The 20,474-nt window shown below is 44.5% G+C and overlaps 1 protein-coding gene across 1 annotated transcript in view; it reads right to left on the bottom strand.

Annotated features, from left to right (window-relative positions):
- Positions 1-20,474, bottom strand: part of TUT7 (terminal uridylyl transferase 7) — a 108,375-nt gene that overhangs the window by 28,561 nt on the left and 59,340 nt on the right. Inside the window, exons 17-23 of the mRNA XM_056566469.1 lie at positions 19,498-19,624; positions 18,383-18,502; positions 17,183-17,317; positions 16,646-16,826; positions 15,131-16,173; positions 4,536-4,686; positions 3,991-4,077 (exon numbers count right to left, since the gene is read on the bottom strand). Coding sequence (XP_056422444.1) covers positions 3,991-4,077; positions 4,536-4,686; positions 15,131-16,173; positions 16,646-16,826; positions 17,183-17,317; positions 18,383-18,502; positions 19,498-19,624 — 1,844 coding nt within the window. The remainder of the gene's footprint in view (positions 1-3,990; positions 4,078-4,535; positions 4,687-15,130; positions 16,174-16,645; positions 16,827-17,182; positions 17,318-18,382; positions 18,503-19,497; positions 19,625-20,474) is intronic.

Genomic DNA, 20,474 nt, shown 5'->3' on the forward strand with positions numbered 1-20,474 from the left:
CTGTGCGGTCCGGGGTGTCCTCTCTTCACTATTCATCTTCTAGGACCTTTCACTTTTCAGCCAATCACAGGCCGCAGTGGTGTAAAGCCTGTGATTGGCTGAAGGGGAAAGGGCTTGTTCTGCAGCAAATACACTAGGTTTGAAATCTGCCGGCAAACCTAGTGTATTTGCTGCAGGACAAGGTGACAAGGGGGGGAATGTGACAAGGGGGGGAATGTGACAAGGGGGGGAATGTGACAAGGGGGGGGAATGTGACAAGGGGGGGGAATGTGACAAGGGGGGGGGAATGTGACAGGGGGGATGTGACATGAAGGGGGGATGTGACAGGGGGGAGGGGAATGTGACATGAAGGGGGGATGTGACAAGGGGAGGGGAATGTAACATGAAGGGGGAGAATGTGACGGGGGATGAATGTGACGGGGGATGTGACAAGGGAGAGGGGAATGTGAAATTCAGTAAAAAAAAATTGTACCGCTTTTGGTACACATTTCCAGACAGAATCATACCGCCAGGGAGGTTAATACCCCACAGGTGTTTCATGACTTTTGCATATGTAAAAAAAAAAAAATAAATAAAAAAAAAAAATTTCACTAAAATGTGTGTTTCTCCCCAAATTTCACATTTTTGCAAGGGTTAATAGCAGAAAATACCCCACAAAATTTGTAACCCCATCTCTTCTGAGTATGGAGGTACCCCATAAGTTGACCTGAAGTGCACTACGGGCGAACTACAATGCTCAGAAGAGAAGGAGTCATATTTGGCTTTTTGAGAGCAAATTTTGCTCGGGGGGTATGTCGCATTTAGGAAGCCCCTATGGTGCCAGGACAGCAAAAAAAAAAAAAAAAAACCACATGGCATACCATTTTGGAAACTAGACCCCTTGGGGAACGCAACAAGGGGTAAAGTGAACCTTAATACCCCACAGGTGTTTCACGACTTTTGCATATGTAAAAAATTTTTTTATTTTTTTTACACTAAAATGCTTGTTTTCCCCCAAATTTTACATTTTTACAAGGGATAATAGCAGAAAATACTCCCCAAAATTTGTAACCCCATCTCTTCTGAGTATGGAAATACCCCATAAGTGGACGTGAAGTGCACTGGGGGCGAACTACAATGCTCAGAAGAGAAGAAGCATCATTGAGCTTTTGGAGAGAGAATTTGGCCATGTGCATTTCCAAAGCCCCCCGTGGTGCCAGAACAGTGGACCCCCCCACGTGACCCCATTTTTAAAACTACACCCCTCACAGAAGGTAATAACGGGTGCAGGGAGAATTTACACCCCACTGGCATTTGACGGATCTTTGGAACAGTGGGCTGTGCAAATTAAAAAATTTTAGTTTTCATTTTCACAGACCCCTGTTTCAAAGATCTGTCAGACACCTGTGGGGTGTAAATGCTCACTGTACCCCTTATTACATTCCGTGAGGGGTGTAGTTTCCAAAATGGGGTCACATGTGGGTATTGTTTTGCACTTATGTCAGAACCGCTGTAAAATCAGCCACCCCTGTGCAAATCACCAATTTAGACCTCAAATTTACATGGTGCACTCTCCCTTCTGAGCCTTGTTGTGCGTCCCCAGAACACTTTGCGCCCACATATGGGGTATTTCCATACTCAGGAGAAATTGTGTTACAAATTTTGGAGGCTTTTTTTCTTTTACCGCTTGTGAAATTTTAAAGTATGGGGCAACACCAGTATGTTAGTGTACAAAAATGTTTTTTTTTTTTTTTTACACTAACATGCTGGTGTAGACCCCAACTTTACTTTTTCATAAGGGGTAAAAGGAGAAAAAGCCCCCCAAAATTTGTTAGGCAATTTCTCCCGAGTACGGCGATACCCCATATGTGGCCCTAAACTGTTGCCTTGAAATACGACAGGTCTCCAAAGTGAGAGCGCCATGCGCATTTGAGGCCTAAATTAGGGATTGACATTGGGAATCACTGGTGTAGAATACCCCTAACAGGGTGCCTCCAGCTGTTGCTAAACTCCCAGCATGCTTGGACAGACAATGGCTGTCCGGAAATGCTGGGAGTTTTTGTTTTGCAACAGCTGGAGGCTCCGTTTTGTTAACACTGCTGTAGGATACGTTTTTATTGGGGGGGGGGGGGGGGGGGGCAGTGTACGTGTGTGTATATGTAGTGTTTTGCTCTTTATTTTATGTTAGTGTAGTGTAGCGTTTTTAGGTTACATTCACACTGACGGCGGATTACACCGAGTCTCCCGCTAGGAGTTTGAGCTGCGGCTGCAGCTCAAACTTGAAGCAGGGAACTCACTGTAATCCGCCGCCAGTGTGAATGTAACCTGTACATTCATATGGGAGGGGGGGGGCAAAACTACAACTCCCAGCATGCACTGACAGAACATGCATGCTGGGAGTTGTAGTTTTGCAACAGCTGGAGGCACACAGGTTGGAAAATACTGAGTTAGGTAATAGAACCTATTACCTAACTCGGTATTTCCCAACCAGTGTGCCTCCAGCCGTTGCAGAACTACAACTCTCAGCATGTACTGATTGCCAAAGGGAATGCTGGGAGATGTAGTTATGCAACAGCTGGAGGCACGCAAGTACAACTCCCAGCATGCCGAGACAGCCATTTGCTGTTCCTGAATGCTGTGAGTTGTAGTTTTGCAAGATTTAGAGGGGTTCAGGCTGGAGATCACTGACAGTGGTCTCTAAACTGTGGCCCTCCAGATGTTGCAAAACTACAAATCTCAGCATGCTAAGACAGCAAACTTCTGTCTGGGCATGCTGGGAGTTGTAGTTTTGTAACATCTGGAGGGCTACAGTTTAGAGACCACTGTCCGTGATCTCTAGCCTGAACCCCTCTAAATCTTGCAAAACTACAACTCCCAGCATGCCAACACAGCAAACAGCTGTCAAGGCATGGTGGGAGTTGTAGTTTTGCAACATCTGGAGGGCCACAGTTTAGAGACCACTCTCCAAACTGTCGCCCTGCAGATGTTGCTAGGCAACAGACTCCCGGACACGCGGCGCCATACTCCCCTCCACCGCCGCCATGATCACAGCCGCCGCCGGTAAGTGACCGCCGCTGCCGCTACACGGTTCCCCCCGCTGTGCCCGGACACAGATGGGTGGGCATAGCGGGGGGGGGGGAACCGAACTTTAACCCCCCCGCCCCCAGTCTGCTATTGGTCGGCCGCTCCGCCGATCAATAACAGGGATAGGAGGGGTGTAACCCCTGCCACCTCACTCCTATCTCTTCAAGGGGGATCGAGGGTGTCTTGGACACCCTCGATGCCCCTTATTTTATTGTGGCGCCGCCGTTGATGGGTAGGGGGAGAGCGCTCGCCCTGCAAACACCATAGATGCCGTGATCAGAACTGATCACGGCATCTATGGGGTTAATGCTGCCGGGACCGGGGCGATTGCGGCCCCGGCAGCTGCAGTGGGACTCCGGCTGTGATTGACAGCTGAGTCCCACCCGCGATCTCCTGCGCTGCCCGCGGCAGAGCAGGAGATCGCTTGGACGTATGCATACGTCCATTTGCGCGAACGTGTAGTTCGCCTGGACTTATGCATACGTCCAATAGCGGGAAGGGGTTAATTCAGATTTTTACAAGATTTCCTATGTGTGTCCCTAGAGCACAACATGACAAAATACAAGCCTCAGATACAAAAAAAGGGCAACACCTTGTGAATATTGGGGCTCTCTTAAATCGTTTTGCCAGGCTCCCGCCACAATGTTGTACACTGGCACTTGTTTATATACAGCCTTTATATGACTAGACAATGAACATGCAATAGGATATACGATCTCTGGTCCTATTACACAGTGCAATATCTGCCAGTTCAATGGATAATCATTCGTGTAACAGAGCCCTTATAACAGAGCCCTTAGTAACTGCAAATATTGTTACTCAAAGCAACGTACTGGGAAAGATCATCAAGTCACGGTAGGGGGGAAAAAAAAAAAAATGTACGCTCATCTATATGACCAAGTAGGATATATATAAAGTTATATTTACCCTTAAAGTCTCGTCTAATAAAGTCCTCCAGATCACGCCTTATAAGCTCCCGAGCCTTATCTTCTAGAGAAGTGGGGCGAAAATCCTCTGTATAAGACAGACCAGTGAACAACAAGGTAAGATTCTTATGTATTACAAATATTCCTGAATTAAGCTTTTTTTTTACTTTTGAAGCTTAAAGTCGCACCAATATACTCCAAATAAGTTTATTCTGATGTCTCATTGTATGCATCTGCTGGATTGCATTATGGAAAATAGATTGGAAGCTCCAACAATCATTTTAGTCTGATGCAGTAGAGAAACCCTCCAGATTTCACTGCATCAATGCTTAAAATCCTGTAACCAGTCTAACCTGCTCAGATAGGATCAGAGAACAATTGGTGGTTGGCCTGAAGCAGGCACCCAGCAGAATTCTAAGGCAGGCTATGTAAATTAATCAGTGGATACATTGCTAGATGTGAACATGTTCTACAGATGTGATTCATGATAGTCTACAAAGTGGCAGAACATGCCAACCACCCTTCCAGTTTACTCAGAATACATACCGTAACACTGGATACAAACTTGATCCAAGAGCTGTTGGAACTTAGCATTAAGTGGTGGCAAAGGTTCTAGTTCAATTTTTTTAAAGTCTTCTGGACAGTCCTTCTTTAGATGGCCTTCTTTTTTGCACAAGCTACATACAACAGTAGGAAGCTGAAGTGAATACAAAGAAAACATTTTAAAATGGGCACTGTCTGAATCAAAAACATTTTATACGATTTACATCTTGGCAAAATCTTAAATGGGCACTGTCAGATACAAAAACTTTTGATATGTTGTAAAGTAGACAAAACTAATAGGTTTGTAGTTTTGATAATGCTAGGGAAGATGTGAGCAGACAGCATACTGAGGGAGGGGGCGGAGACCTGCAGTGAGGCCACGCCCCCTCCCTTTGACAGTAATTCGGACTAGTGAGCTAAATTAAAAGTGTAATAAAAATATAAATAAAAGGTGCTAGACACAAAAATTAGATGTACATGGTCAGGGTTAGGTACTGAGTGACATTTAAAAAAGAAAAAGTTTTTGGTTGGATCTGACGGGTACACTTTAACCTTTCTAATATACTTCATAAACCATTTCTATTTACTTTAAGTTATGGCTTATAAAAATTAGACCACTAAGAGTTCCAGTACCATTCAGAATATTATCTGGTCTGGCTGCAACATCATCTTTGTCCCAGCTGAAGCACAGCCTGGGACAAAGTCCAGGAAGTGGGACTTTCAGTCTAGCACTCAATTGTGCTCACTCCTGTCCTATCTGACTGGAACTGACAGTACCCACTAAATACATTTCAGATTTCTGCAGTCTTTGAGGCTAGTGTAAGAAGTGCATCAAGCTGAAAATAGACATGAAAGTATTTCCTCAAACCCTTGCCATTGCTGACCGTTATTGTTAAAATGATGCCATGAGTAGCTGTATGTGGTAATAACGCTATAATGCATGCATAACATCTAGTGGATGTGAATATATTTCGTGAAGCCAATTGAGGTTTTCATTGGTACCATTGGTAAAATGTGACCTTACACTTTTTTTCTTTAAATTGGGTAATTAAAAGAAGAAAAAACACAAAAAACATATGCAGTGTCCTGCACTAACCTAGTGGTTTTGCAGTGCGAGTTACACTGATGACAACGGTCTTTATAGTTTTGTGATCCGTGGCTGTTTCTCAGTTATGGCCCTTTTTCTGTTTATGTAAATGAGCTAGCTTGGTGCACTCAGGGTGTTCCCAAGCCCCAAGTGCAACTTGACATCTGGCCTCTCTCATTGCAAACAATCCTTCTGAATATGGATATCCCTTAGCCTGTGGTGACATTTCTCCCATGAAAGAAGACAAGTAGATATTTTTATGCTTACTGTAAAATCTCGGAGGATCCATTGGGGGACACAGACAGGTATATCTTGCTGCCACTAACAGGCGGACACTAGGCAAAACTAAAAGAAAGTCAGCCCCTCTTGGCAGGATGTACCCCGCCTACTGACTATGAGCTAATCAGTTTAGTCCCAAAGCAGTAGTAGAGGATCGACAGAGAAGGAAGAAGAAAAAATAAATAAATAAATAAAATAAAATAAAAAAAAACAGCAACTGCCCGAGGGAAACCACAGACAAAAATAACCGAACTACCCTCCAGACAAAAAACAAAAAAACAAAAACAAAACCAGAGTAAACCAGAACAAAAAGGAGTGGGTGCTGTGTTCCCCATTGGTCAGCTCCATTGGGAGGACACAGTCAGTGGGACGTACAAATAGCAGTCTCTGGGGTGGGAGAGAACCCCAAAGCAAAATCAGGTGGAAGGCTGAGCAACAGCCGCCTGCAACACCTTGCGATCCAAGTCGACATCAGGAGACGCAGAAGTGTGCACCTGGTAGCGGAGAGTCCAGGAGGCCCCAACGGAATGAGCTGTGACCCAAAAAGGCAGAGTCTTCCGTCTGCAGCGGAAGGCTTTGATATGGCAGAATGGAACCACCGTGAAATGGTCGCCTTCGAAGCTGGAAGTCCTTTACGACAACCCTCCGGAAGCACAAAGGAGTCACACTGACGAAAAAGATGAAGTGACCAATGGTAGATCCGAACAGCCCGAACCACGTCAAGACAATGAAGCAAGCGCTCCTTAGGATGAGAGGGAGCTGAGCAATAAGATGGAGGACGATATCCTCATTAAGGTGAAAAGAAGAGACCTTAGGTAAAAAGGTGGGGGTTGGTCGAAAAACCACCTTGTCCTGATGCAGAACCAGATGGGGGAACAGCAGCTTCAAAATGGAGCACCCTGTAATGCACAGAGAAACAAGTTGAGATCCCACGGTGGAGTGGGGGGGGGGATCTGAATGGTGGAGCTGCATAAGCTACACCCTGCAAAAAAGGTGCGGATGTAAGGGTCAGACACTAGGGAGCGCTGAAAGAATAGAGCACGCCGACACATGATCCTTAAGAGAACTGAGTAACCCTTATTTTATATTGCATTCCTCCATTTCATGTTTGTAACAAATGTTTATTTTTGCTTTTTGTATTTCAACAAAAAAATTAAAAATAAAAAATAAAAATAAAAAAAAAGAAGAACTGAGGGCCAAACATTGCTCCAGGCCAGACTGTAAAAAGGAAATGACGCGTGTGACGGATCCATCTGCTGGTTAACCTCCTGGCCCCAATTAGAACGTTGTGGTTAACCGCAGACACCTCTCCATTCCATTCGTACGGGTGGTCGTCATTCGCCGACCACAAGGCGGCGGCCGTTTTTGGGACCCGAGGAAAAATCAGCAGTGTTCGGTACAAACCCTATGGAACTAAAAACTGACCCTTTATCTACCAAACACCGCTGGAAGCTGCCGCCCGCCTTCTATTTCGTCATTTATATGTTTCAATGTGTTCAATGTTGTTGTGTTCTGGGATGGAGATTGTCTCTGTCCTGGGAGATAATTGGATTTCTTCCCAGTTGTCTGGGGGATAGAGAGGAGGGAGGGTATGGGTAAAGTGGGAAGTGCTTATGTTGAAGCCACTGCGATTGGCTACTGTCCACTATGTTTTACAGTCTTCCATCAGGTCCCCTGGTGGAGACTTGCATAAATACCGGGCAGGTAGCCCCATTAAATTCATTCCTGTTTGACCCTCAAGACGCAGCTGGTCTCGTTTGTGAGGGGGGGGGGGGGGGAAATTACTATTGGGACAGCGCTTTCCTTATTTCTAGCGATGGAAGGAGTTCGACTGATTTGCTGATCGGGAGCGGCCGCGTTCGTATCCTCCGGTCGGGAGTTGGACGGTCGGCTGGACCCAACCTGCGTTCCTGGAGAAGGGGATCATTCAAAGCGGCGGCTTCCTCTACCTGTCAGGGAGTGTTGTAACAACGCGGAAGAGAAAAAAAAAACGACTGGTGGGAGACAGATTGAGACTCACACCATCAGAAATACATCTTTGCAAAGGAAAGCTTACGAGCCCAGATCATTGTCTGGATCACCTGGGGAGAAAAACCCCTGGCATTTAGAACCACGGTTTAAACCACCATACCAAAAAAGCAGCGACTGTAAATTGGGGTGGCAAAGGGGACCTTAAGAGAGCAGGTCGGGACGAACTGGGACACAGTGGTAAGTCGGCTATGAGCCGAATGACGTCGGCGTACCACGTGCGTTTGGGCCAATCAGGAGACACGAGAATGGCAGAGACGCTCTCTGCTTTGAGCTTCCTCAGGACCCTGGGAAGGAGAAGAAGAGGGGGGGGGGGGGGGGGGGAAAGAACGACGTGTGACCAGGGGATCACAAAAGCGTCAACAGCCAGAGCATCGCAGGACTTTGCGACGAAGTGAGGAACTTTTCGGTTGTCACGTGATGCAAAGATCCACATGCAGGGTCCCCCAGTGATTGCAAATTTCCGCAAACACCTCCGGATGATTGACCACTCGCCGGGGTCAATCGAAGAGCAGCTGAGGAAGTCCGCCTCCCAATTATCCACCCCCGGGATGTGTATCGCCGAGAGATGGGAGGGAACTCTGTGTTCCGCCCAGAGCAGAATCCTGAAGACTTCGACAATTGCCAAGGGGCTGCGATTGACATACGCCACATCTGTGGCGTTGTCTGACTGGACAGGAATAGGATGGTTCTGAATAATCCTCTGCCAATGGAGGAAGCAAAAGGAAAAATGACCTGGAGTTCCAGAATTTTGATGGAGAGGAGAGCTTCCTGAGAGGACCAACGGCCCTGGATGTCCGATCCCGGAAGGGTGGATGAGGAGTGTTTAAACTAGGGACTGAGGGGGAGGGAACCTACAACATAGAGGGGGAGGATAGTGTAGATAGAGAGGTGGGACTTCGTAATATACGACGATAGCTGGACTGGGCGGTCAACATACAGGGATATAGTCTATTCAGGAAGGATCGGACAAAACGGAAAGGGGGAGGAGTTTGTCTTTATGTGAAATCGAGTCTGAAGGCCGCACTACGGGAGGATATATGGGAGGGAAACAATGTGGAGCCATTATGGGTAGAAATATATGGCAATAAAAATAAAACAATTCTGGTAGGAGTTTGTTATAAGCCACCAAACATAATGAAAAAGGCAGAAGATCAATTACTGTAGCAAATAAACAAGGCAACAAATTAAAATGAGGTGATAATGGGGGACTTTATCCTGATATAAAACTGGGAGCCTGAGACCTGTGAATCTCAAAGGAAACAGGTTTCTGACTATAGCTAAAAGACAATTACCGTATTTATCGGCGTATAACACGCACTTTTTAGGCTAAAATTTTTAGCCTAAAGTCTGTGTGCGTGTTATACGCCGATACACCCCCAGGAAAGGCAGGGGGAGAGAGGCAGTCGCTGCCCGCTTCTCTCCCCCTGCCTTTCCTGGGGTCTAGAGCGCTGCTGTCGGCCCTTCTCACCCCCTGGTTATCGGCGCCGCTGCCCGTTCTGTCCCCCTGACTATCGGTGCCGGCGCCGATAGCCAGGGGGAGAGAAGCGGCGCCGACAGCCAGGGGGAGAGAAGGGGCAGCGGCACCCATTGCCGGCGCCGCTGCCCCCCCCCATCCCCGGTGGCATAATTACCTGAGTCGGGTCCGCGCTGCTCCAGGCCTCTGGCGTGCGTCCCCAGTGTCGTTGCTATGCGATAACCAGGGGGTGAGAAGGGCCGACAGCAGCGCTCTAGACCCCAGGAAAGGCAGGGGGGAGAGAAGCGGGCAGCGACGGCCTCTCTCCCCTGCCTTTCTTGGGGGTATATCGGGGTATACACGCGCACACACGCACCCTCATTTTACCATGGATATTTGGGTAAAAAACTTTTTTAACCCAAATATCCTTGGTAAAATGAGGGTGCGTGTTATAGGCCGGTGCGTGGTATACCCCGATAAATACGGTATCTGTCCCAAATGGTGCAGGGCCCAACCAGAGGCAGCGCCCTACTAGACTTAATATTAACCAACAGACCTGATCAAGTAACTGATGTGCAAGTAGAAGGACATCTAGGAAACAGTGATCATAATATAATACATTATAACTTGTTCTTCCATAAGGGAATCTCCCGAGGGGCCACAAAAACAATGAACTTTAGGAAAGCAAAGTTCGATCAACTCAGAGAAGCCCTTAATATAAAATGGGATAATGTCCTCAAAAATATGAATACTGACACTAAATGGGAGACTTAATATCTTAAATTCTCACTGTAAGATGTATATACCCTATGGGAATAAAAGGGTCAGAAATAAAAGAAAACCAATATGGATGAATAAAAATGTTAAGGAAGGGGGGAGGGGGGGGGGGCAATAAATGAAAAAATTAAAGCATTTAAACTATTAAAAACATGATGGCAATGAAGAAGCATTAAAAAGCTATAGAGAAAGTTAAAATATGTAAAATACAGATAAAAGCCGCAAAAATAGAGATAGAAATACTACATTGCCAAAGAGTAAAACTAACCCCAAAATGTTCTTTATATAATTAGCAAAAAGGTCAAAAATGAAAGTGTAGGCCCTTTAAAAAAAAAAAAAAAAAAAAAAAAAAAAAAACGATGAGGAAGAAATTATAGACGGGGGTGAGGAAAAAGCAAATATCCTAAAACAAATTCTTCTCCACTGTATTCACTGAGGAAAATGAAATGCCACGTGAAATACAGTGTGATAAGGTAAACCAGTAAACCACCTGTCTAACCCAGGAAGAAGTACAGCGACGCCTACAAAAAAAAAATCAAAATAGACAAATTACCAGGCCCAGATGGCATTCACCCCAAGTTCTAGAGGAATTAAATATTGTAATAGACAGACAGACCTATTTTTAATATTCAGGGACTCTATAGTAAAAGGGAATGTTCCCCAGGACTGGCACATGGCAAATGTGGTGCCAATGTTTAAAAAGGGGACAAAAGGTGACCCTGGGAATTACAGACCTGTTCGTTTAACCTCCGTTGTACGCAAGTTGTATGAGGGTTTTCTAAGATGCTATTTTGGAGTATATTGATAAAAATAAAATTTATGACACCATACCCGCATGGCTTTATGAGGGATCGGTCCTGTCAACCTAACCTGATCAGCTTTTATGAGGAAGTGAGCGCCAGTCTGGACCAGGGGGAATCGCTGGATGTCGTATATCAGGATTTTTCCAAAGCATTTGATACGGTGCCACATAAAAGATTGGTGCATAAAATGAGAAGGATGGGAATGGGGGAGAATGTGTAACTGGCTCAGCGATAGGAAAAAGAGGGTGGTTATTAATGGTACTTATTCTGATTGGGTGACTGTTACTAGTGAGGTACCACAGGGGTCAGTATTGGGTCCTGTCCTATTTAATATATTTATTATGACCTTGTAAAGGGGTTGAATAGTAAAGTAGCAATCTTTGCAGATACTAAACTCTGTAAAGCTGTAAACACTATAGAGGACAGTGCACTGTTACAAATGGATCTGGATAGGTTGGAAGTTTGGGCTGAGAAGTGGCAGATGAGGTTAAACACTGATAAATGTAAGGTAATTCACATGGTGAGGAAAAATCCAGGATGGGTTTATATATTAAATGGGAGAACACTTGACGACTGACAAAGGACTTAGGGGTCTTACTTAATAGTAAACTTAGCTGTAGTGACCAGTGTAGGGCAACTGCTGCCAAAGCAAATAAAATCATTGGGTGCATCAATAGGGGCATATATGCCACACATAGAATACGGTGTACAGTACTGGGCACCAGTGTACAAGAAAGATATATTGGAGCTGGAGAGGGTTCAAAGATGGGCAACCAGAGTAATACGGGGAATGGGAGAACTACAGTACCCAGAAAGATTATCAGAATTGGGGTTATTTAGCTTAGAAAAAAAGAAGGCTTAGGGGAGACCTAATAACTATGTATAAATATATCAGGGGGCAGAGTTCAAAAGGGGTCTGGATGCATTTTTGGAGAACAACAACATTGATGGTTATGTATACTAGATATTTAGGGACAGCATGTTGATCCAGAGATTTATTCTGACTGCAATATTTTGAGTCAGGAAGGAATTTTTACCTCTAGTATGAGGGTTTTTTGCCTTCCCCTGGATCAACTCAGAGGGACTCATTAGGGATATAGGTTGAAAAGATGGAATTTTTTCAACCTTATGAACTATGTTACTATGATGGCAATCACCGCTGACCTGGTGAAAACCCTTAGGGCCATGGCCAGACCGAAGGGAAGAGCAACAAACTGAAAATGGCCCTCCGCGACGGCAGAAGGAGATACCGCTAATGAGTCGGAAAAATCAGGATGTGAAGATACGCATCCCGGATATCCACAGAGGAAAGATACTCTCCCTGATCCATGGACGCCACCACAGTACAAAGAGTCAATGCGGAATGGATGCAGGAGTAAGTGGAGGTTGAGGAGTTTCAGATCCAGGATAGGGCAAACAGATCCCCTTCTTGGGGACGACAAAAAGATTTGAGTAGAATCCCGAAAAACGCTCCTCGGGAGGAACGGGAACGATTACTCCCTGAGCAAGAAGGGCCTGTAGTGCGACCCGAAAGGCCGCCGCCAAAGAAGGAGAACAAGGAGGGTGGGATTGAAAAAAGCGATCCCGGGGAAAAGAAGCAAACAATCCGATAGTCATCGGAAACAGTCTCGGACACAGGAATCCTGTATCTGAGATAACCAACTGTCCCGGAATAGAGTGCCGGCTTGGCTGAATGACCCGAGGCAAAGGACTGAAAGGAAGATTACTTCTGGCAGGAATCTGTATGGTGGGATCTGTTCAGCGGCAGAAAGAAACTCTTAACCCCAGTAGCTTCGGAGATAATTTCATCCAGGAATTTTCCGAAGAGCCGGTGCATTGCCGTAGAATGAGATTTGCCATAGAATGAGATGGTCCGCCTCCATCACATCCTATTGGCTCTCTCTTGTCACGTGACATATTTAAATGTCACACATCGATGCGCACAGTAGTGTCAGTTTGGCTATCACAGGGAGAGGATCTCCTCACCCTGTGATAGCTGAAGCTGTACGGAGCTCTCATGGCCTCTGTGGCCCGACAGAAGTTCACACATGTACGCAGCTCATACGGCTGGCTCATATACATTTACTGTTGATCCACAGCGCTATTGGGATCCCGATGCCCGATGGCGCTGTCATCAGTGTGCGTCCCACGCCTGCAGCTCTACTCCCCGTCCCCCGCAGCTCTACTCCCGTCCTCCGCCCCCCGCAGCTCTACTCCCCGTCCCGTTAACGCTCAGGGAGCGGGGAACAGAAAGTAGAGCATCGGGCGCAGGTAAAGTTATATGCGCAGTACTACTTTACCTGCGCCCGATGCTCTACTTTCTGTTCCCCGCTCCCTGAGCGTTAACGGGACGGGGAGTACAGCTGCGGGCGTGGGGCGCTCGCGGGGACGCACACTGATGACAGTGCCATCGGGCGTAGGAATCCCCATAGCGCTGTGGATCGCTCCCTGAGCGTTAACAGGGGACGGGGAGTAGAGCTGCGGGGGACGGGGAGTAGAGCTGCGGGCGTGGGGCGCTCGCGGGGACGCACACCGATGACAGCGCCATCGGGCATAGGGATCCCGATAGCGCTGTGGATCAACAGTACATGTAATAATAGAGTAAGTGTATATGAGGCAGCCGTATGAGCTGCGTACATGTGTGAACTTCTGTCGGGCCACAGAGGCCATGAGAGCTCAGTGCAGCTTCAGCAATCACAGGGAGAGGAGATCCTCTCCCTGTGATAGCCAAACTGACACTACTGTGCGCATCGATGCGTGATGTTTAAATATGTCACGTGACAAGAGTGAGCCAATAGGATGTGATGGAGGCGGACCATCTCATTCTATGGCAAATCTCATTCTATGGCAATGCACCGGGTCCCGGAGAATGGAAGTTCCGTGAGAGACTTCTTTGAAGCGGCATCGGCATCCCAAGCTTTCAGCCACATGGAGTGACGAAGAGACCAAAATTACCTGTAGCAAAAGCTGTACAGCAGGTGGACTCCAAGGAAGCAGAGCACCGGTAATCTCCAGCATTGGACAGTTGAAGTGCAAGATCCGCCAAATCTTCCGAAGGGGCACCAGACAAAACGCCCTGACAGAGCTGGGAAGCCCAAACAGATATGGCTCAGTGCAGTAAGAAGAACCTTGTACATAAAATTAATAAAGGCAGGGAGGGTGGGTGAGGGAGGGAGGTGGCATGTAACCTGCACCACACCCCAGCCTCTGTTACTCAAGCAGAATCTGTCAGCTCTAGATCATGCTCAATATTTTTTTAATGGCCTTCAGTCAAAAAGCTGAACGAAAAAGTTCAACAAAAAAAGTTGTGTGTAAAACCTCACTGGTTATTCAGGATTCAAAATATAAAAGAAAAATAAATCTTGGAATTATTCTCTTTAATAGAATGGAGCAGAAATATAAAGACAGCTATAATTTCTCTAATACTGGATAATTCCGTTAAAAACTGCAGGTGTGTTTCCAAACAGTTTAGGGTGTGTTTTTATATAGTCCCCCCCCCCCAATCCCCATCTGGCTTTGGATTCAAATAAAAAATTAAGTTAAGTAAGTGTAATTTCAGCCTTAAAAGGGGTGCTCTGGAAGAAAAAAAAAAATGTTTTCAAATCAACTGGTGCCAGAAAGTTAAAACAGATGTGTAAATTACTTCTATTTAATAATCCTAAGCCTCCCAGTACTTAGTAGCTGTATGCCCCAGAGGAAGTTGTGTAGTTCTTTCCAGTTTGACCACAATGCTCTCTACTGCCATCTCTGTCAGTGTTAAGAACTGTCTGAAACAGGAGAGGTTTGCAATATTGATTTGCTCCTGCTCTGGATAGTTCCTGACACAGGCAGAGGTGGCAGCAGAGAGCACTGTGGTCAGACCGAAAAGCAGCTTTTAAGTACAGGAAAGCACAAGTATCAGAGCACTCCTCTAACAAGTGTTAACACCCCGAGCAAAGCCATTGTTCCCAAGAAAAACCAGAAGTTTAAATGGGTACTCTGGCAGAGCAAACCTGTCAATTAATTTTAGCAATGGGTGGGAGTGTCAGCACCTGGACCCCAACTGATCAAAACTCCTGATACTTCGAAATGCCATGTACGAAACTAACCAAATGAAAAGGATATGGGAGACTGCTACATACAATTCCGTAAATATAAATAGAATCTGGAATAAAGTTTTGAAGCCTACCTTGCCTTTTGTAAATGTTGGTTTGTAAAATTCATAAAACATACAAATCTCTTCATTGACAGAGCTTTCGGTAACTGGTAGGAGTTTTTTGGCTTGTGTTTTTGAGAGCACAGTGTCAGAAAGTCCTTCAGTGCAGTTTTCATGGACTTTTGAACTTCTAGCAGACACTTGTCCAGTTTGGTCATCTTCAGACAATTCAACCACTGAGCCGGTGTAAGTGTTCTCTAGCTCATCATCATCATCCTCCATGAGATCTAAATTCTCCCTTTGATTCAATACCAAACTAGCCTCATCATCTTCCTCCTCCTCTTCATCTGAAATAGTTACAGGTGCCAGTCCAAAATCATGGGCAGTTTCCTCTAGTTCATCTGTACCCTCTGTGCTCTCCTCTTCTACATCTCCCTTATCGACATAGAGGTCTCTGCTCTCTAAGCAAACACCTCCCTCAAAGTCAGACAGACTGTCTGTTTCTTCATTGCCTGCCATAGCTGCCTCTCCACTTTCACTATCTTCCTCATAGCTTTGATCAATCATGTAATCACTTTGCTCCTCATTTCCTATTAAAGGGTGGTCATCTTCATCAGAATCTTCTTCATGAGGACTTTCTGGTTCTTCAGAGCCCTGGAAAAAATCTTCTGGGTCATCTAAAATAATCTCCTCTGTTATGCAGTCAGCATCTTCAATATTAACATCTGGGTATGTTGTATTATAGACTAGCTTTTTCTTTGCTGTACTATCCATCTCATTAGGAACCTGACTGTGAGTAGGCTGGGAAATTACAAGAGAAGCCAAACCATCATGACTGTCTAAGAATTCTTCCAACTTGTTTATGCTCTCAGAATTTGGACACGTTAAAGGATTTTGTGCACCTTTTTTGTTAGTATTTGGAGCAGAAATGGTGGACTTTTGAGTGCTGGATTTTCCAGACTTGGTTTGGGGCATGGCAAAATATTTGTAGGTTGCCTTTAAACAGTGGAGAAGGAAGTCATACACTAACTGACTGTTCATTGATCTTGCAACATTCCTCTTTACAGAGTAAGGATCTATATTTAAAGATGAACATTGTTAGTTTGTGAATTTATTAAACACAATTTGTTTACAGACAAGCATGTTACTTAAACCCCATAACTCCTCTTTAGGCAAGATTTATACAGGAGCTTAACAGCCACAAGTCCCAGCCAGACCACGTTTCTGTTGACCCAAAGCGACACTTTGGTTTGGGTCATCAGACCAGTGGTCAAGCTGGGACTTTAGGTCGTAATATACCCATGTAAATCCAGCCTCAGGAACATATGGGCCACTACGAGTAGACTCTGCTGGCCTTGCCACTCTCTCACTCACCTTAGTTAGATAGGCTATTTACATGATGTTTTATTGCTGGTGTACATTTACAGAATACACTTATTAAGCAAACTAGGTTACACATTTAGGTACTGATGGTCACATTGGGAAATGTTAAATATGTATTGATTTTTACCAAATACTAAAAATATTTTTACCAAAAGATAATATTACCTTCTACAGCAATTCGTTTCTTAGGCCAGTCCTTCAATTCCCTAGAAAGCTTCTCTTTAACACGAACATTGACAACAAGGTCAGCCATGTTGAATTCCAGTGCATAAAATCTAAGCAGATCTACCCAAAGCTGACCAAGAGGCGCAGAACACTGTTTTTCTGAGTCAAAGAAGAGTGGCACCTGGAATAGAATACACAATTGTATTATTGAAACCAAATGTAGTGTTTCTCCTAAGGACTATGTGGGTGATTTACTGGAAGACTGGCATTTCATATGCACCAGGTACGATTTTGCCTCCAGGTGCACATTTGGCTGCACGTAGGGCAAGTCAGACCTGGCATAGATTTTAGTTAAAACTTATGCCTGTGTGCAGGTGCAAGTTTTAGTAAAGTGAAGGGTATGCAAAGCAGGCCTCAATTTAAATTGGTATTTTATATTACAGTCAATCAATTAAACTTCATTTAGTGATTGACGGCATCCAGCTCCATCTGTGTTCAATGAGGCAGACTTTCACACTGAATTAGTGCATTTTTTACCTTTCCTTTAGAAGTGCATTCTTCATTATTTTGATTGTCGCTGTTTGCTGCAGCACTGTATTCCCAAAACACATATTTGCTGTTGGGTTCTTTCAGTCTGAATTGACTCAATTTAGAAATTGTAAACTCATCAATCTTAAAGAAAAAAAAAAATAATAATTTTACATAACTTATATTGCTCAGCTTTTATTCCTTTATCCCTTACAATTTTTCAGATGCTATTTTGTCACAAATATATCAAATTCCGAACAAACTCATAAGTTCCACTATTCATTTAATTAGTATAAGTATTGGTGAACATTTGCCAATAGTGTTGTAACAGCAATAGTATTCTCAAAAGATATAATTGAAAGAATTACCAATTTGGCACAACACTGTCTCAAAAGGTAAGCATCTGATTCTGGGGGTCTGACCCCTGGAACCCCCACCAATTACAACAGTGGACTCTTGTACCTTGAGTGAATAGAGTGGCAGCACCCATGCTTGGCAGCTGCTCCATTTACTTTATATGGTACTGCTGAAGACCAGTAAGCACAGTGCTTGGCTATCTTCGAAGTTCCATAGTGAATAAAAGGAGTGGAAGTTGAGCATGCCCGCTGCCACGCTACTTATTCTTCAAGGGGGCAAAAGGACAGTTCTTGTGATTGGCGCTCATTACCCATCTGGCATCATTAAGGCACATGTGCTGCCACTCCATTGACTTGCAGGATAAGAGACTTCATGATCAGTGGGGGTCCCATTGATTGGATCCCTGCTGAACAGATGCATATGTGGATAAATGAGGAGTTTTAAGATGTAAAAAGGTTTGTTTGTACAAATTTTTTTTTTTTTGTCGGAACACTCCTTTAAAAATGGGTGGGTGGGTGGCGATCCACCCCACTAGGGATGGTTAAAAGGTTTCTTAATTTAATAGCTGGCCGTGGCGATCACTGCATGCCAGGCAATTAGCAGCGGCTCCCAGGTGCTGAAATCAGCTGGAGGCCGCCAGGTATGGAGAGGGCTCGAGTCAGGAGCCCGCTCCATACACCCAGAGCACTGCTGTTGTCTGGCCGGCTCTACTAGCACAAAGCAGGGCTAAAGGTCAGCAGAATTTAGCTGCCCAGCACGTGGAACTTCATGTCCCGGGCATCGGGAGATAGGAATTCCACATGCCTGTCCATCTTTTCTTACAAAAACATAACTAATGATACAAGAACATACCCAGGATCCTAGGTATACAGGAAGAACTGGCTCCTTTCTCTGCTGAAGGAAGAAAACCACCATGAGTGCAGCCACATAAGGTGGTAGGCCACCTTCTTCAGGCTTATCAATGCCACATAGCTGTAAAAAAAAAACAAAAAAAAAAAACAAAAAAAAAAAACACATTATAATATAATTACACAAAATAACTAATAATGATTTAGCACATCTAAAAATAAAACCGGACATCTACTTTCAAATAAAGCTTGGTCCATTACACAGACATCAATGTCACCTGGCCACCCCACTGACAATGGGTTTCTATTTTGCCATAAAAAAAAATTTAAATTGGCAACAGTGCTATTTTTCCCCCATCAAATGGAATTTGATGAAAATTCAAGCAAAGTCTTAGAAACCTCGCATTCTTCAATAAATGTAGCCAACATTGAAATTTTGTTCCTTGCCCTGCTACTGAGCCCTGTCCATCCCCAGGGACCCTGTACTTGCAGCTCCTTGGAGAGGGCAGCTGCTGGCTGGAGCTGCATGAGAAGCCAAACTATTACTTTTTCCAGCTGGAGACAGCTGATCCTGGAACAAGGAAGGAAAGACTATTTTTTACTCATTCCCTGCACGAACACCCAAATGTTTTGCCCAGACAATCCTTGATAGTTTCTGTTAAAAGGGAACTTCAGCAAATTAAAATTACCTTTATATAGCTGCACATGATAGTTACGCAACTTCTCTCCTATAGAGATATAAGGAGGGGGCGTGGTTTTCCCCCGCTTAGGGGGCGGGGTCATAACACGCCAGTCTGTGGGAGAGCTGGGGCTCCGTACAGACATGGACTTGTCCTTTAAGCCTGTGCTACAATGCAGCCACAATCTGCTCTATAATAAGATAGGGGTGGATTTTAGACTCTTTCAAACAGCATTAGTTTAGTTACACTTTTTTCACAACCAATTTCTTCTTTATTAAAGTATACAAAATAAAATATTGCTAATAGCCTGTAACCAAGACAGTTTAGTCAGATTATGTAGTCAAAGGGTACTCCTTAAATCACTCTACAATTCTGTTAATAAATTAATGCATGTTTTTAAAAAATAAACGTAAAAAGTAGAAATATATCAATGATTTACCTTTGCCCAATATCGTAAAGCCACAACCAGTGGAACAAGTCTTGGTTCTTGTTTACCCAAGGCGGCCAAAAGGTTGGTTGTAAGACAAGCATTATCATTGCCAGCACTCACTCTACATATAAGGTCACTATTCAGGCGAAGAAAAGAATAGATTTTACATTAGTCTTTAATAGCTTTAAAGCTAAAATCAACTCTATACATATAGATTAGTGTACAAAAGTACCCTAAATCACCTGTCTTCATTGGTTAACTCAGATACTCAACTCCCTATCCACCGTTCCGTGCATGAGGAGAGCTGGGGTGTCAGGCAGAAGATCGGGGGGGCGGGGTGATCACAGTGGCCAGGCACCCGGGCTCTCCTCATGCTTCTCTATGGGAGAGCCAGAGATACACGAGTGCTGCATTTCAGTCTCTCCCACAGAGATGCATGGAGGCTGCATGTCAGCCACCACTCTGTATGGTGAGCACTCCATACATGAGGAGAGCCAGGTTGCCGGGAGACTGGATGTGTGTGCCATCAGACACCTATCCCCTAGCCTGTGGGTACGGGATAAGTAGTTAAATGGGCACTGTCAGTTACAAGAATTTTTTTACATGTTGTACATTTTGGCATTGACAAAGTGCAGTGAGTGAGGGTGGGCTAGCACTCCTGTCTGATAGGACAGGAGAGAGCACAGAGGAGTGCCATCAGACAAGAGAGAGCACAGAGGAGTGCCATCAGACAAGAGAGCACAGAGGAGTGCTAGCCCGCCCTCACTTACTGGACTTTGTCCATGTCTGTGCTTCAGCTTGGACAAAGCCATGATTTCTATAATATTATATTTCTATAATATATATATATATATATATATATATATATATATATATATATATATATATATATATATATATATATATATATATATTATATATATATAAAAAAACAAAAAAATTAACATTTTCTTATGAAGTATATTAGAAAGGTTAATATTTTGCCA

This window comes from Hyla sarda, chromosome 1 (genome assembly GCF_029499605.1).
Source record: "Hyla sarda isolate aHylSar1 chromosome 1, aHylSar1.hap1, whole genome shotgun sequence".
Taxonomy (NCBI): domain Eukaryota; kingdom Metazoa; phylum Chordata; class Amphibia; order Anura; family Hylidae; genus Hyla; species Hyla sarda.